The sequence below is a fragment of the Pyrgilauda ruficollis genome, unplaced genomic scaffold (genome assembly GCF_017590135.1).
Source record: "Pyrgilauda ruficollis isolate IOZ18807 unplaced genomic scaffold, ASM1759013v1 scaffold85, whole genome shotgun sequence".
Taxonomy (NCBI): Eukaryota; Metazoa; Chordata; class Aves; order Passeriformes; family Passeridae; genus Pyrgilauda; species Pyrgilauda ruficollis.
In genome coordinates, this window is record NW_024530488.1 from 485117 (window position 1) to 503049 (window position 17933).

The 17933-nt window shown below is 46.3% G+C and overlaps 1 protein-coding gene across 1 annotated transcript; it reads right to left on the reverse strand.

The window, feature by feature from the left end:
* Positions 1-1214: 1214 nt before the first annotated feature.
* Positions 1215-14550, reverse strand: SIK1 (salt inducible kinase 1). The gene is made up of 14 exons (XM_041487850.1): positions 14479-14550; positions 14179-14383; positions 13309-13425; positions 10630-10693; positions 10268-10429; positions 9857-9981; positions 9619-9742; positions 8487-8710; positions 8106-8255; positions 7246-7368; positions 6774-6999; positions 5797-6072; positions 5061-5292; positions 1215-4284 (listed from the first exon to the last, which is right to left on the reverse strand). Exons 2-14 carry the CDS (start codon positions 14329-14331, stop codon positions 3867-3869), a joined length of 2394 nt encoding a protein of 797 aa, XP_041343784.1. The 5' UTR covers positions 14332-14383; positions 14479-14550; the 3' UTR covers positions 1215-3866.
* Between the last annotated feature and the right edge of the window lie 3383 nt (positions 14551-17933).

The following is a 17933-nucleotide window of genomic DNA, read 5'->3' on the forward strand; positions in this document are numbered from 1 at the left end:
TTTTTCCTACCATTTCACAGAAATCATGATGCTGGCGGGATCCCTCTATACCCAAGGGTCAGTGATGTCAATGAAAGTTGGTGGAGCTGCACTGATTTGTATCCATTAAGATACAACTTTCTCAAATTTCCCAGAATTACTGGAGTTTAAAATAATGCTCTGAGAACCCAGCTGAAAACAACAGTTAGGATTATCCTTAAGTCAGGTGATACTAAAACCTAATTAAAGATTATTTAGAATGTGTCCATTATATTTTAAGAGTTGCAAAATTCCTAACTTTGAATGGTCACATGGCAAATATAACCCTGGAAAAACATGTGTGTGACACTTTTCTATTAGTTCAGCAGTCACAGAAAATGCACAAAGAGCTCTACAAATTCCAGCTCAGCAAACAACTACTTTAGAAAGCAAAATAAGTAAATATTATCTCCGTTTCCCCACAAGTTTCTGTTTAACTTCTTGGATTTACCTTTCCATCACTCTCCCTTTCCTTCAAAATGTGATAGGTGGAGTTTAAAATAAAACTTCAGGATAGAAAAAAAGAGAGAGAGAAAAAAAGATCCTTAATTTCTTTTTTAAAAACACCACTGTTTGCTGTTTGGGGTGGTTTTTTTTTGGTTTGTTGTTTTTTTGGGGGTTTTTTTTTGAGTGTTTGTCAGGTCAAACTAAAGCTTGTCAATATTTAGGGCTCCCTTTGCAGACAAAATCCTTCCTTGCTCTCATTGTGACTGCACAAGCTGAATACAAAGCCTTTTCAGTATTTAACTCTCAAGTTATATTTTACTAAGTTATTATTGTTGTAAGACACAATCCACTCTCCCCTGTGACTGACTCCCTGCCTTTGCTCCCTCTCGGGAACTGCCCTCATCTGGCTGGGGCTGTCTCAGCTGAAGGTGACACGGAGGGATGGAGGGATGGAGGGAGTGCCCATCTGCTGCCAGCCCACCCCGCCGGGCCATCCCCTCTGCCCAGACCTCCCTCTGCTCCTGCTGCATTTTATAACCCGATTACCACAGACTTGGTAAATTCAGACAGATTGCCTACCAGCAAAACGCTCAATATCCCATTATCAGATTTGTGGGCCCGCCCTCCCTCTTCATTTGGGATGTAATAGAAAGTGTCAGTAATGTCAGACGGACTTTGGCTTGAAAATGAGTCTTGACTATGCAAATCATAAGTGCACTGGGTGAAGATACTCCACAGAATCACAACAATTTTAAAACATTTTTTATTTAAATATTAAATAAAACACATCAACTAATCATTTTGGTGTACACCTCTCATTTTAACATAAGAAATAAAATGATTGTTCAGTCATGATAAAAAATAAACTATACATCTCAATTAAACCAATCACGTAGTGTCTTTAAATACCCTATTGCATTGCAGTCTGCAGAACAGCACTGTCAAGATATCTACAAAAAAACCCCAGACTTTTAAAATGACCTCTTCTGCTCCAGCAATAATTTCAAAGAGGTTCTACAGCAATTGGAAAAGAAAAAAAAATACTATGAAAGTAAAGTGCTTGTCATTGCTCAGGACAGGAAACAAAAGAATCTGTGGCCTTTAGATCCATGGCATTAAACAAAACACAAACTGAGGAGGAAGTCCTGTGGTTTAAGTACGTGTGCTACCCCTTACAAAACTGAAGGCCAAGTTGCTGCTTTGTGACAAGCTGGCTTCTTCTTGCCCTCCTCTCCAGCCACCTCCATGCAATCTCTTTTTTGAGTTGGGTTTTTTGGGGGGTTGTTTGTTTGTTTTCTTTTAAACCCACACTACAAATGAGCATGAGACTTTGGTGTTTTCTCTGCTGCAAGGCACCACTCATTAACAGGAGTTCAACTCGAGCAATTTTCTGTCACTTTGAAGCTTCCAGACCATGGAGCAGCAGTGGCAAACTGGAGATGCACCAATACAGACACACAGATACAACACACAGATAAAGAGGTTGTTTATGGAGAGCCACAGACAGAGCCACATGACATCTTCAACTCTTCCTACTCCCACCAATTAACCTGGTCAATCTTTGGCTTTTTTCTGTTTTTTTGTTTTTTTTTTTCCTTTAAAAAAAAAAACCAACAAAACAAAACTAAACCAACCAAACAAAAAAAGAAAACCCCAAAAAAACCACCCCAAAACAGGTCTTTATATTATTTGCAAATGTGTAATACTGCAGGTTGCATGAAGCCAAGGTAACTTGAAGGCACCCTGTGTCATACTAGGGAGATGGATCCTTTAAGCATTTAGACAGAATGCAGCTACACTCTGACAGCAGCTCCCAGCCAAGCTGTCTCACTGTCTGCTCACCTGCTTCCAAAGTTTGCATGCACTCCCCAACTCAAGTCTGTAGGAGCACAGCCTGTCCTCCCCTTTATACCTCAGCACAACCTCTATTGACACCAACAGAAGTCATGGTCTGCCTCAGGAGGGGAGTTGGGGTTTATACCAGAAACACAACAGAAGCATATTACAAAATATAAAAAATAACTAGTGTTATATAGTTTTCTGCTTCCTATTTATATACATATACAGCATTAAAAACCATACGAAAAAACACCTACCTAATGCAAAACCTCGTTTTGCTAATATGCCAAAAAACAAACCAACCAAAAACAAACACCCAAAGATTGTGCTGTTTTACTCACTTTTAATACAGTTTTGTTCAGAAAAAGCTGTACTCCATTAGAGTAGAATTCTGTTCTAGCCTATTCCTTTTGTCTTTATCAGTATATAATTATAACCTCAATATTGCACATTTCCCCAAGAGTCAGTTCTGTTTGGACCCTGATAATGAAATGCATAAAAACATAATTAGCAGCGGAAATAACAATGTGCAGCACTAAGAAATACCCCTCAGGCAACTTTGTAGGCAACCTCCAGGAGGGCTTTTTAACAAGAAAACCCTTCCCATTACCCCACAGGTGCTGCTGCTTCCCTCCTCAGTGCCTCGGCAAGAATATGAAAAAACTTAAAGAGTTTATAAAAAGATTCCTAAAGATTACCCAGACCAACAAAATATGGGCATGTGTGCACCTGTGTGTCTGTACACACACACCACTCCCAAACAAACATCCCTGCAAAAGACCAGGCATTATGCAATTTGGATCCTGATTGCCAAGGGATACATTTCCAATAGTTACTGCTTCTGTACTAATTAGAAGGGCATGCTGAGCTTTTCCAGCTGATGTATCAAGCAAGAAGTTCACAGTTTTCATTTAAAGTATGTGAATCTGGGAGGTGTGGAATGGGGATGTTGGTTCCTTTAAATAAAATGAGTGTTAACAGGAGGGAAAAGGAAAAACAACAAATGGCAATGCTTCCATTTTTGTCTCCTCTGAATGCATAATGCTGCATGCCACTGGTTTTCTGTTTATTTTTTTTTTTTTTTAAAGAGGTAATCATCTTCACAAACCCATAAATGAATATTGTGAAAAAGGGAGGCTCTGGTCCCTTCTTTGAAAAGCCTCTCCCTGCTGTGTCACCACTACTGACAGCTGCTAATCTTGCATAACAGCAGAGCTGTATTGGTCTGACTTGAGTACAGTACCGAAGAGTTCTTCCCCAACCACATCCCTCCCTGCCCCCACAAATGCCCCACCCATCTGCCCCATCATTATTTTTTTTCCTTTAAGAAAAAAAAAAAAAAATCAGTTTCTATTCGTATTTGTTCAGTGCAAGAATAGTAGAAGCAAAAAAGACATACATATTGCTTGTTTCAGTCCTATAAAGTTGCCAGCTTTCTGAGCCAGACAGCCTCTTCACATACTTCAAAATTTATTGCTTCTGAGAGTCACTCGTCCCCACGCCGCCAGCCAGCCACGGAACAGTGGTGAAAGCTCCCCCGCCACGAGAGCAGCCCGAAGCTCTCACTTGACCAGCACAAACTTGCCCAGCTGGCTGGAAGTCAGGTCCTCCATCTCACAGTCCCCGTGCTGCAGGGTGACGGCCTCGTAGCCGGGGGTGGGCGCGGAGAAGCTCTGCTGCTGGGAGAAGGGGGCGGCCAGCGGGGCCGCGCTGCTGCTGCTGATGTACAGGTGAGCGTCCAGCAGGTGAGCGGCCGACGACACCGGGGACACGCTCACCCCGAAGAAATGAGGTTGGAGCAGTTGGCTGCTGCCAGCGAAGGCCAGCTCAAAGGAGTTCTCTCTCTGCAGCTCCGACAGCAGAATGGAGTTGGAGGCTTTGCAGGTTCCGTCAGAGGAGGGGATGGCGCTTGCTGCAGGTGTCTGGGAGGTCTGGGGACAAGCTGTTTGGAGTAGTTGGTGATGCTGGAACTGGAGCATTCTGAACAAAATCCAAGGGGGAGGAGGTTAGTTTGTATTGCTAGGATAATTTAATGTTCTATTCCTTCCTTTCTTGCCCCTAACCTTGACCATAACCTTCCCCTTTGTTTCCTTCTCTCTATCAAACCTCTCCTTAGCCCTGCCAGCATAATCAAAGCAAGCTGCCCATGCCAAGCTTTCCCTCATTCTGTAGAGGGCAACTGTCACAACCAAGTTTATCTGGTCACGATTTGGCCACCTAATAATAGATGTTCTAAAGACAACGTGTGCAGATAAACCGGAAGCTCAATTTTCCATCTCGCTTCTATGGGAATGAAGAGGTGCCACCACACATGACATTTGAGGCCACTGGAACTGTGCCTCCTTTGTGGGCTGTAACTTTTCCAAATTACAAGGTCTAACTTCCTTGCCATGGGAAAATTACAGGAGGAGGCAGAGGAGGAAAGAAATCATTCCCAAAACTAACAAAGAAAAACACAGCTTGCAGGAGGGAGAAGCAATGTTTTCCCCCATACTACCAAACTGCTTCTCAATTCAGCAACCTCCAAATATTTGAACATTGAGATTTTTGAGTGGAATTGCACGTCCTGTGTTACATGTGCCAGGGCAGGAAGCCACAAAGGAACCCGAGCAGTTTACCCACTGCCACACGGCAAAGATGGACAACAGGAACCCCCAGTGACCAAACCCCCAACCTCTCTTGCTGTGTTTACCCCTCCTTGCTTGCCCTTAACCCAAAGTAAACGCAACGAAAAGACACCAAAGCTCCTCCCTCACCTCTGCTGCTGCAGCACCTCCTCCAGGAGGCTTCTCCCCTCTCTGCTGCTCCCGCTGCTGCTGTACATGCAGGTGTTGGGCTGCGTGTGCTGGAAAGGGCTCATGGCACTCCTTGCTGCCCGAGAGGAGGAGGACTGACACACCTGCCGAGCAAAGCCTTTGATTTTATTCAAGCCGAGGAACCCCTTGGCTCGAGCGTTCTTCCGCAGCTGCTGCCTAAAAGCCTTCAAGCCTGTGGGACATGAGGAAAAGAAATGCACTTTAATCCTCCTCGGCGTTTGCCTACAGTACAGATCAGCCTTTCTGGGCACTGCCTTCCTGGGTGTGAGAACCTGGGCTAGAAGAGACTCCAGGTCACCCTCTGCCTGGTGGTCAGAGCAGGATTTAGGCAAAGAAACAGGGACTGGGATAGCTGCACCCTTGTGCAGATGGACGTGCATGGCAAAGGAAAAGCCTGAGAGAAATCATGACGTTGTACACTCCATATTTTAGGAGGAAGGTGGAGCCTGCCATCCCACTCACGGCAGCAGAAATATCTCCATGGGCAGGCTGAATCAGTGTCTGAGAACCTTTCCTCCAGGCACCTTCCCCAGGGCATCCCACCCTCCTTCAGGGCCCATGAACACAAGAGGCAGAATATCCAGGTGTCTGACCTCAAGTCTCCCTGCACCCTACCCTTTCCCAGTGGCTGTTGGGAGGATGCAATTCCTCAACAACAAGGCCAGGAAGGCATTACCTTGAGTTAATGAGGTATCAGATGCTCGCCTTCCTTCTTGGAAGCTGACAGGCAGGAGAGAAGCACCTCCCATGCAGCCCTGGACTTGTAACACGGGAGCGTCAGACTGGGAAGCGAGGAAAGGCGACGTCATCCTCGCTGTGGCCGGGCTCCCCGTCATTACTTGACCTGCCAAACAGCTGCTCAGGGCCACTGAGCTGTCATTTGAAGATGAAGTAAGGCAGCTGTCTGAGCTAGTTCCCTCTGTGGGGCTGGCAGAGGAGGAAATGACTATACCTGTGGAGGGGAAGGAAGGAGAGAAAGAACATTCCCAAGATGAGTACAGGAAGGAATAAACATGACATCAGAGCCTTCTGCCCACCTACACTGGCACTAATAAACAGCCTCAAGCTCCTCCTCAAGCAGAGTCCAGCAACTCCTCTTGTCCCAGGGCTTGACTCCAGCAAGGGGTCAACAAATCAACAAATAACCTCAGTTTGGGCTCCTGTCCAGCTGACAGGGCTCGGCCAGCAGCACCAGCATCACCAGGCTGTGCTGGATCAGGCACACAGCGTTTCTTTAGCACAACCAGGATGATTGTTTTGTGAACAGTTGTGCTTATCTAGTTGGTTCACAGGGTCTGGGTATGTACCAAACAGAGTCAGTGACATGTTTTTTGTTAAATTCAGGCACTTTCTCCTCCCCCAGTACAACAGCAGAAGCAAGCAGACCAGGTTTGTGACCTGCTTGTGAGCACGCTCCCCTCTGAAGAGATCTAGGTGAAATACAACAGCACAGCTTCTCTTCCCTAAGGGCCCTGCTTATCTGCAGGAAGACAGAACTGGGGAGAGCAGAGTACAAACCTCTTTTCTAGGCTTTCCTACCCCAGTCAAGGTAAAATCAGCACACTCTCCCTCAGCATTTGGGCTCTATGACACTCCTTCTCTGCTCTTTTCCCCTACCTACAGACACCCTCCATCTCTCCCAGACTTACTTACATGGAGGGACATGCTGATAGAAATGGGTGGTCACTTCAGCCAGGGTGTGCCTCCTGCTGGTGTTGCTAGGGATGCAGATGGGGTGGTCATATGCCTTAATTTCATCTTCCAGCTCCTTCTCTTGCCTCACTTCCTCACTGATGGTGGTCTCCAGCAGGCTGTTCGGGGAGATGGAGCGGTTCCGGAAAAGCCCGTTGAAGTTGGTATCCACAGGGAAGAACACAGGCTGGAAAACATGCCAGATCACAGACTTCAGGGTCTTTTCCTTATTTCTGCACTACCTTTTAATACTCTCCACAATTCTGTGGCACGTCTTCAGCAGGAATATTGTTTGAGGGGCTACGTGACAATGTGTCCAAATGCCAAACAAAACGTAGGAGGGAGAGAACAAAAGTCACAACCCCCATTGTTGTGGATTGGCAGAACAATGAAAAAAAAAGAAGCAACACAGAGTTTAGCGGGGTACACCAACCTGTAATGGATTGCTTATGTCACAGTCCATTTCTGCCTGCAAGGATGGCTGAATGAGGCTCTGAGGTTGCTGGTAAAGCAGAGATGATCGCAGGGTTTCACTAGTGAGACTGTCCTGAGGCATCTGGAGAGAGAGCGATGCACAGAAGCCATCACACACACTGCAGTTCCACGTGACTTTTCAGATACTGGAGAGTCACAGAATTTCTGAGACACCTTCCCTGCAAGATCTCATGCTTTCTATGAAAATGAACAAAGCTAATCTGTCAATGCCAACACAAACACAGAACTCCTCCTCCTAAGTTAGGCAATTTAACTGGAAGTGCAATTTGCAGAGGCACCCAAACCACACTTTAAAGGGGGTGGGGGCGAAGAAAATAAAATGAATGTCAGAAAAACACATTAAGTGACTCATGAAGTACTTCTGAGGAACCTACAGGATATGCAACAAAGAAGTATAACTAAGCCATGCCTAAAAGGGCAGGTTTCCATGAGAAGTCTAATCCTGTGGCTCATTATTGACCTGCACTGGAGGCAGACTATTCTTTGGACCATGACCCGTGGTCACTTCCTAGGAAACAGGGCATTAATATTCACTCAGTCTCCTGCTGAAGAACAGCAGGCTGTGTCCTGTCAGAGGGCACCACTATCAGAACTGGTTTTCAGAAGCTTGGCAGCTACATGGAAAGGGAGATCCAAAGGTGCCTCTCTTTCTCGGGATCTCCTCTGGTCACATCATATAAAGTTAGTAATTTGCTCCATGGGTTAAGATCAAAATCCCAAGTGTCTTGGGCTTCCTGCCAGGATTTTGAGCCATCCATGGCACCCAGAGGGATGTCCTGGGTTCCAACATCTCCTCACCTCAGCGCTGGTGATCTCGGAGCTCCTGGGCCGCGGCTGCCGGCCGGCCGCCGGCCGAGTGGACACCTGGCTGCTCCGGTACTCCTTCAGGCGCTCCAGGAGCAGGTAATAAATGGCAGCAAAATGGTTGTAGCTGCTGTTCTGCAGGGACTGGAAGACATTGGAAGGGCCTTTTGAGTTACAGGTAACTTAGGATGTAAGCAGCCAAAACTCATCACTAAGGGCTCAGAGTAGCACGCTCAAAAAACCAAGCAAAATCCAGAAGGGCAGTGAAGATTTTATGCTGTGACACCAGATCAAGGCCAGTCACTGAATGACCCATGACTGCACCACTGGCATTCTGGTGGTCACTGGAGATGTATCTAAAGGGCAAGAACTCACCTCTACAGTCCTCTGCCTGTCGATGCCAAGGGTTTGCATGATCCCAAGGACCTGCTCGTTGTAGTCGCCCAGGTTGGAGTTGTAGTTCTGCATGGAGAAGGACAAGGACTGCTGCTGCTGAAGGGAGGGGTCAGCCTGCATCCACTTGTGCTGCTTTATCTGGGAGATGGTTATCCGCTTGGTTGGGTCCACAACCAGCATCCGTCGGATTAGTGTTTCACAGTCTGGGTGACAAAGACAAACTCATGAGCAAGGGGCAAAAATGTACCTTCCCAGCAACAGTGTATGATGCCTGTGAAAACAGGAATTAAAGGTTTGGGTGCAGCTGATGGCTGATCTGACTATCAGATATTCCAGACAGCACAAGAGATGTTCACATGCATGTCATAAAAACAATATCTCAGTGCAGGAAATGAAGCTGTACTGGATACCAGGTGGCCTTGCCCCTTGTACAAGAGCTGGTTTTGAGAGGATGCAGGTTTGATGGCATTACATGCACATAAAATAGGTCAGAACTTAGTACAGAACCCCATCACATACAACTTCCTGGTCCTGGCCCTATACTGCTTATTTACTTATAACCAGGAAATAAAGCTCTTCATGGCTATAACTGATAAACTTCAGACTTCAGCAGATAATCTCCACGTGACAACAGAGGCACGTTCACTTGCTTTTGAAACCAAATCAGAGAGAGGTGATAACACTCCTCAGTTTCATGTTTCTCATCAGACTGTTGGAGTTCTCAGGAGACACTGCTGAGTCCCACTATTCCTGCTCTCCTTGGCAGCACAGCCACACTGGAATACACCCCTTCTGCATTGCTAAAATATCTTAGGAGAACTACACCTATGTCAGCATTGCAGGCTAGTCTTATTAAAATCCTGTTTTCTCTCTTTTCTGAGCGATTATTTCTCCAGCTAGGGAGTCGAGTATTTTTGTAATCCATAGGATATTCTAAGAAAGGAAACTACAGCTTTTTAGATGCACCACAAAGCAGATCCCAGAAAAGAAATCGTCTTCTGCCCTACAGAAACTACTGGATACATAAAAAGAAAATAATTGCCAGCTGCAAACTGGATAGCAACTTCTTTATAGCACCTGTTCTAACATTAAGGATCTGAAAAAAAAGCACCTTCGGACATGAAGTAAGGGATGCGGAACCGTCCCTCCAGCACTCTTTGCCTCAGAGTTGGTAAATTGGGTCCATCAAAAGGCAGAGAACCGCAGACAAGGACGTACAGAACCACCCCAAGGCTCTGCCAATAGAAAACAGCACAGCACATGAGTGACTGCAGGAAGAACAATGGTTCTGCAGGCCCACAGAGCCTCACAAGGTGTGAAAGGCACTTTCTGAGGAATAGCAAGCTCACCCATATGTCAAGGTGAGGGCCTTCATATTCCTTGCCTTCGAAAACTTCTGGAGCTGCATAGGGTGGGCTTCCACACCAAGTGGAGAGGGGCTCTCCCGACTTGTAAAAGTTTCCAAAGCCAAAGTCTGAAATAAAGGTGAAAATCTGGGGTGAGACAACAACACTCCACCACATACTAATATTTGAGAAGTAGCAGAAAATGGAGAGAAGGGAACAGATGTGTTGCTTTGCTTTCTGCCTATTCATTTAAGCTATTCCCTTCTGTTCACAAAATCTGTTCCGAGAAATATCTGTAACTCTTGCTTTGTTTTCACTTACAGAAATACAAACACATTTACAGGATCATCCTAGGGAAACCCAATGTCTAAACAACATGCCTGATGCTCTTTGTGACCTCCTGTTTCCTGTTACCTGCTAATTTGATGTTCATGTTAGCATCCAGCAGGAGGTTCTCTGTTTTGAGATCCCTGTGCACGATGTGGTGGCTGTGACAATATTCCACAGCTGAGAGAATCTGCCAGAACTTCTTCCGTGCTTCGCTCTCGCTCAAGTGCCCGTTGGAGGTCAGGTGATCTGCAAGACAAAATCAGGGAGGATTCAGAAACACCCCGAGGAAATTGCTCATAATCCTGCAGGTGCTGCACTTGCTGTTTGACAGCTGACAACACAAGCCCCAGATTTTTAATCAGAATGTATCTGTTACTCAGGAATGACAAAATAAAGCCATGGTTTCTTAATCTAAGGAACTGTGAGCTCCGTCAGTGAGGACTTACCAAACATTTCTCCATTCTTTGCAAACTCAGTAACAATGTACAGCATATCCTTTGTCTCCATAACCTGTGAAGAAATGAGAGGACACAATTAAAAAAAATAAAAACAACCAGAGCTCTATAGTTTCATTTATTTTAATATGTGAATTCTCAAACAAATCCATTCAAATTTATATTTGCTGCAGCAGCTGGCAGTAAAAGCATCTAATTTTGCACCACAGAGTTCTTTCCAAGCAAACTGGTAATGAAAAAGATAACAAATCAAGGCTTATGTGCCTACATTATACAATGGCTTCCAAGGCCATTGTTCTTCTCACCATTACCAAGCTACCTAATCTCTGTAAGAGAGCAGATGAGTGTTTAGATAATTTCACACACCCCCCTTTTGTTAAAATATGTATATATAGTTTTATGACATATTTTGAACATGCAAAGAAACTCAGAAGTTTATCTAAAGTTGTCTTTGTTTCAAGGTTAGTGGGGGCTCAGATCAGCAGAGATAGCTGCAAGCTGGACAAAGCAAGAAGTGGTATCAGATCCCCTGCTCCTGTTTGGAGTGGGCTGGGACATGGGGAGCCTCCTGTGCAAGTGATAACAGGCTGCTGTTTGTGCAGCAGCAGTGCTTGATGCACATCAGCAACTGTCAATATATTGCCTATCAATCTAGTATCAACTTGCTTTGGTATTTCACAATATTTGCCTTTGGAGGAAAATAAAAAAGAATAACTAAAATCCAAATGATGAATGAGAAGTGCTGAGCATTTCCAAGTTCATCTTCAGTTGCCACAGCACACCTTTGAAATGTTGCATTTCAGATTTCAGAATACAACATTTCCCTGGAAACATTTCCCTCTCACGGAGCAGATACTTTGTTTTGGAAGCAGGAGGCTCACAACAGGTTAACAATCCAAAAAGCCTCAATTCTACTTCAAAGGTTGTAACTTCCAGGCTCCCAACGTGTAACCTTTTTCAAAGACTCTTGTCCTCCCCTCACTACAAGTACACACAGACACAAAATGAAAATAAACAAACAAGGAGCAAAGGAAGAGAGGTTCCCAGTTTAAAAAACTGAAGGAAAGTGTTCTGGGAAACTTGCCAGCTGAATGAAATTAAGACGCGGTGCTGAAACTAAAACAATGATGAAATAATACAAGAACACACACCCTGCACTGGTATGTCATCTAATTCCATCTCTGCTTCTCAGCCTCCATCAAACAGGTAAAGCATCAGTTACAACAACAAAGAAAAGAAAACTTCACTGAAAAGAAATTATGGTCCACTACCAACGTCACTCGCTGCATCAAGTGAAGTGGTTCAACGAGATGGAATTTAACCTGCTTTTCTAAATGCTCTGAAACAGTATTTTCACCCACATCATTCCACTGAAATGAACTCAAGCGAACTGTTAGAATGTTTCTGTATGTCCTATACTGCCCCGTGGGCAACCCTGACGTCAGCCCTTAACACAGAATCATTTTTGTTATGATGGGTAACACTATAAATACAAACACTTCATGTGTGTCAAGGTCTTTTAAAATAATGCCTTGCCTAAGCACCTGCCTTACTGGCTCTTCAGCCTTACATGTTAATTAAACTTTTTTTTCTTTCTTTTTTTCTTTTTTTTTTTTTTAGCTAACAAACCCAGCAGTAAGATCACAGCTGATAATAGTGTTTACTACTGCACATGGACTTTCAGACCTGCTGCTTCATCCATCCCCACCTTTCTCCCCTCTGCCCTTTCAGACAGGTCCAGAAAGACTGACACCTCTGCCCTGCTCATGGCAGGGGCTTGCACCAGATGACCTTTAAAGGTCCCTTCCAACCCAAACTGTTCTGTCATCTTCTTCTAAAATCCAGGCATTATTTAAATGATTAAGAGCCACTTACACCAAAGGCTACTTAGATCTAACGTTTAGAATTCGCAAAGCAGTCCTTGCTCGCAAGACAAATGTGATCCTGCTTTCTGCACAACACATTAATTTGTTCCCACGGTTAAAAATATCCATCAGTGCAGAAACTAAACAAATCTAAACCAAAAATCATGTTGTGAAACCCTGCAGGGAAAAGATACTTAAAATACACTTTCAGAACGACACAAACGGCAGCAGAACAACCAAACAGGTGATTTTTTGACATATTCTAAGATACCAACATTTACCACCTTTTCCTTTTTCACTAATCTAATTCTTCGATTAAGTTTCCACTTAGACTTTCTACTCAGATTAATTTGGTTTAATTGTTGGTGATTTTAAATCCCTTCCACTTAAGGCAAACTCAACTTTAGTGCTTCCTTCTCTACCACCCAGTGTGAGTTTAAGTCTTGCTCTTATCTAAAGCACGTAAGAAGTTCCAGTCCTCTAAGCTGGGAAAAGCAGACGAGATAGGAAAAGCAAGTTAATCACAGAAGTTCAGCTGACCCGTTCCTCAATCTGACACAAACATCAGCCTGGCTTCAACTGTAAATTTCACAGTGCAGTTTGTCAAAAAGCTGTCTAATACCAGAATCTTGTTCAAAGAATGGAGAATGACTTTGAAGACACACAGTTAACTTCAAACGTTTTTCAAAAAGTATTTCAGTATCTCAATATGCTTTCTCTCTACCAACATTAGATGCAAAAATCACATGCAAGAGACCACAAGCATATTTTATCTACGTGCTGCACTTCAAAGGTGGACTCTTACCTGATATAGCTTGATAATGTGGGGATGATTCAAAAGCTTCATTATCTGAACTTCTCTATAAATCTTCTCCAGATTGCTTGGGTCTAACCTTGTTTTGTCTATTATTTTTATTGCAACCTGCAAATTTAAATAATAACAAAACAACCCCAGGTATTACAAAACAGGTACTCTCACTGTTAAGATATCTTAAAAAGAAAAAAAAAAATGACACATCCCCTCACAAACACACCACTCACAAAATCCAAGTAAAGTAGCTTTTAAAGTAGCTTTTAAAGCACAGACTTGACAAAGCTGATTCTGTTTTTCTGAACTGCACAGAATTCACGGCACAGAACATTTTCGTTTTTCTTTTCTACGTCAAAGGATTACACGTAAGGTAGCGAACAGAACTGCAGAAATTAGCACTGGACAGGATTCTGTAAATCTTTTAATCCGTCCCATGCCAGTGAAAAACAGATCCCTGTAACAGACTATCTCCTACTGTAGTGACTGAGACGATTTTGACATGCACCAGAAATATAAATACGGCTGCACGCCCAGGAAAAAAAATTATTTCTGCAAATAAGACCCCGGGTTCTTTGTTCTTGAAGACCAATGAACGAAAAAAAAAACAAAAACAAAAACAAAATAAAACAAAAAACGCCCGAAGCCTTCAAGAGATCCTTAATTTGCACGGCGCTTTCGGCAAGCTGAGAGTAACTCAGCGGAGCTACAGTAACACTCAGGACTGCGGGAGCTGGGCTGGGTTTTTCTGCGGGTATTCTTGCCGAGTTTTAATTCCCCACAGCGGCAGAACTCGCAGCCCCGTCCCGCGCAGCGGCGGCGGCAGCAGCGCCCGCGGAGCCCCGCGCCCCGACCCCGCGCACCCACCTGCGTCTTGGTCACCCTGTGCCGGGCCAGCTTGACCACGGCGAAGTTGCCTTTCCCCAGGGTCCTCTCGATGTCGTAGAAGCCGACTCGCAGGGGCCGCTGCTGGCCGTGCGCGGCCGCGGGCGCCGAGGCGAACTCCGACATGATCACCATGGCTCAGGCGGGGGGCGGGCAGCGCCTCAGGACGGCAGCATCCGCGCAGCACCTGCACGGACACGGCACCGTCAGCTCCGCTCCGCCGGCCCTGCCCGCCCCGTCCGCGCCCCGCTGTCCCCCCGCGGCCGCGGAGCCGCCTCGTACCTGGCGGGCGGAGCGCGGTGTGCGCGCAGGGCTGTGCGGGCGGGCGGCCGTGCCTGTGAGTGAGGAGGGAGGCGCCTCCATCCGCGCACCGCCCTCCCCGCCCGCCTCTTCCCCCCGCCCACCGCCGAAAGCCGAGACGGGCCCATTGACGTCACTTTGACGCCAGCGAGACGCGCGCCCGGGCGCGGGGCTGGAGGGGAGCGGAGACACCGGGACGTTGCCAGGGAACGCGCGGCGCTGACGCGGGCGCTGATGGAGCCGTCGCCCGGGAGACCCGGGGGGGCGGTGACGTCAGGGCGGAGGGAGGCAGGGATGGAGAGGGGGGTCCGGGGGTCTCCTGCCCACCCCCCGGCCCGGCCCGGCCCGCCCTCCCGGCGGAGTCGCTCCCCGGAGTGGCGGCGGCTCCCGACGGGGCGTCCCCTTAGCGCGGGGATGTCGCGACTGCGGCACCGCCCCGGCGACAGCACCTGGTGACCCACCGGTGACCGCCGCTGCTGCCGGCGAGGGTGCCGAGCCCCGGTGTCCCCAGCCGCCGAGGCACCTCTAGCGCGGTGAGATGGGGAAGTCCCGCTGGCAGCAGGAAAAGTGCGGCGGCAGCCCTGCAGGGCAGCGTTTCTCCCCGATGCCGAGGCACCGGGGGGCTGTGGATGCACCGCACCCTTTGCACCGGTGCCTGCAGTAGGAAACGGACCCGCCTTCCCCTGCGCAAAGCCGCCTTCCCTGTCCCTGCTTTCCGGGGTGTGATGGAGGGGATGCTGCAGAGTATCCCCTCAAGGGCTGGGGACACCCTGATCTGGGGACAGCAGCCCTCTGGGTCCACCAGCTGGGCACTGACAGCAGCAAAAGTAATAATAAAGAGTGTGTGTATATATATGTGTGTGTGTGTGTATATATATAAAATTACAGAATGGTTTGGGTTGAAAGGGACTGTAAAGATCCTTCAGTCCCAATGTCCTGCCAAGGCCAGGGACGCCTTCCTCTAGACCAGGTTGCTCAGAGCCTCATCCAGCTTCTCCTTGAACACCTCCAGGGATGGAGCAGCCACAGCTTTTCTGGGCAACGTGTTCTAGTGTCTCACTACCCTCACAGTAAAGAATTTCTTCCTAATATCTAACCTAAACATACCCTCTGTCAATTTGAAGCCATTGTCCCTCGTTCTGTCACTCCAGGTCCTTGTAAATAGTCTGTCTCCATCTTTCTTGTCAGCTTCCTTCAGCTACTGGAAGGCTGCAATTAGGTCACCCTGAAGCTTCTCTTTTCCAGGCTGAACAATCCCGATTCTCTCAGCCTTTGCTCCTAGGAGAGGTGCTCCATCCCTCTGATCATCTTGGTGGTCTCCTCTGGGCTCTCTCCAGTAAGTCCGTGTCCCATATATTTGTGCAGCCCTGTGATACTATTGCAGCTCAGCACTCAGAATACACCTGCAGTGCTGTTATCCCTGCTCAGTGTGGAAGGGAGGCTTGGGAAATCTTGGGAAATTTCCCTTTGGCACACCAAGGCTTAGGGATGCTGTATAGGATTGAACCTCAGCCAAGAGACTCCTCTCAATGTCAGATGTGAAACAGCAGACGCACAGGGTTCAAATAGGGAGATCTTCAGCAGCAGATCTCCACACAGCAGGTGACCAAAATGTTTGCACACTTGGAGTAAAATTCCAATCTAGTCTCAAAAATAAGTCTTCAATGATGCCTGCCATATCTGTTTTTCAGCTTTATCTTCTCTATTACAGCCAGTCTAGGCTCTTTCCAGATGGAAAAGAGATTCAGTCAGGAGATGGGTTTCTGACTGGAAATCTCTCCCTCTCAGTCTGAGCTTCTCCCCTGACCATCACAGCCCATGGCACACGGGGAGGTGACCCCCCTCTTCCATCCAGGGGCACCATGCAAATTGGATTTGGAAATAAGGTAGAAAAGTTACAGCTCTACTTCATGCTAAAATTTCAAAGCACTCAATAAAAATCTCTTCAAAGAGAAGATGGAGAGGGGATCTAATCAACACATACAAATATCTCCAAGATGAGAGCCAAGAGCATGGTCCCAGACTCTCCAGTGGTGCCCAGCATCAGGATGAGGAGCAACGGCCATGAAATAAAACACAAGAAATTCCACCTCAGCGCGGGGAAGAATTTCTTTACATGGAGGTGGCAGAGCTCTGGAACAGCTGCCCAGGGAGGACACAGAGTTCCCTCTCTGGAGACATTCCAAACCCACCTGGATGTGTCCCTCCAACCCTGACAATTCTGTGGTTCTGAGATTTTCACTGGTTGTTGATGTTCTTAAGAAGTCATCCCTAGTCCTGGATGACTTCTAGAGGGTTCAAGATGGACATGCTAGGGGAGGAAAGCAAACTTTTTTTGTCAATTTTTATAAATTTAAAGGTGGGATGAGGAAGATGTGGTGCTCTGCATAATCAAGTTACATGATCCATGAGCTGTGTATCATTAACGTGCTTGAGAGAGATCTGTCAGGATGTTTGAGTGAAGTTTTAGTGTTCACACTGCAGGCTTTTTCTCTTAGAAAAAATGGAGAAATAACACCTTAAACGGATGCCCAAACGTTGTTTATACACAGAACCACGCTGTTCCAATGCTTGCTTTCTGTGAGCAGGCAGGCTGGCATTCTTCAGGGCTTGAATGGAGCTGGGAGAGGGCAGAGCTGGTGGTCAGGAGCTGAAGGACAGGAGCTGCTTCCATGGTGTTCTCCCAGTCACGGGACTGCTGTGGCATGTGCTGAGAGAGGGGAATAGCACAGAGCCAGCCCGGGCTATTATAGCATTCAATTAGTGCTCACACAGTGCCTTGAATAACTCACATGAAAAGCTGACTTATTATTCTTGTTATTATTGTTATTATTAAGCTAACAGTATATTCTCTGTGGAGCTCATGAAGAGGAGGTGACGCACAAACAGCACATACAGTAGCAGCTGCATGTGAACAGTGCCCCAGGAGTTATAAAGAAAAAAATTACCTTAATAATGGTTCCTCTGCTGTGGTGGGATTTTCCTCCCTTTAATTATAGTTGCTGTTTTCATTTGAAATTGATTAAGTGTTTTAGGATGGCAAACAGAGCTGGTCTTTTTAGAAAGAACGCTCAGAGACATCCAGCACCAGCTAGGAGTAGAACATTTTTATTCCTTTTTAAAGGACTTAAAGGAATTTCTTTCTTCCAAAATGATAAGAGGATGACTAGATTTGGTGCTCTCCAGAACATCTCACGATTTTCCCATACTAAGAAGAGGTGGACACTTGTGCCATGAGACTTCCTGGAGAGTGTAAGACCTCACTAGAGGAGAATCCACTGTCCTGATTTTCATTACCTGCTTTGGATGAAAGAGGCAAGAAGGACTGGCAAGTGCTGCTCCCTGTGAAAGGTACCTACAGTGCTCTCTGTTCCAGGGCATCTGCAGTGAAGGAGGGAGCACCTCATTTCTAAAGTTAAAACACTGTTGTATCATTT

Bases quoted from the DNA above. Each gene is read 5' to 3' on its own strand.
- SIK1 (XM_041487850.1), bottom strand. From the start codon at position 14,331: ATGGTGATCATGTCGGAGTTCGCCTCGGCGCCCGCGGCCGCGCACGGC. The intron at 9,743-9,856 runs GTGAGCTTGCTA...TTCTATTGGCAG, and splicing joins GCCCTCACCTTGACATATGG to AGCCTTGGGGTGGTTCTGTA. The intron at 4,285-5,060 runs GTGAGGGAGGAG...GATTTTGTTCAG, and splicing joins GAGGTGCTGCAGCAGCAGAG to AATGCTCCAGTTCCAGCATC.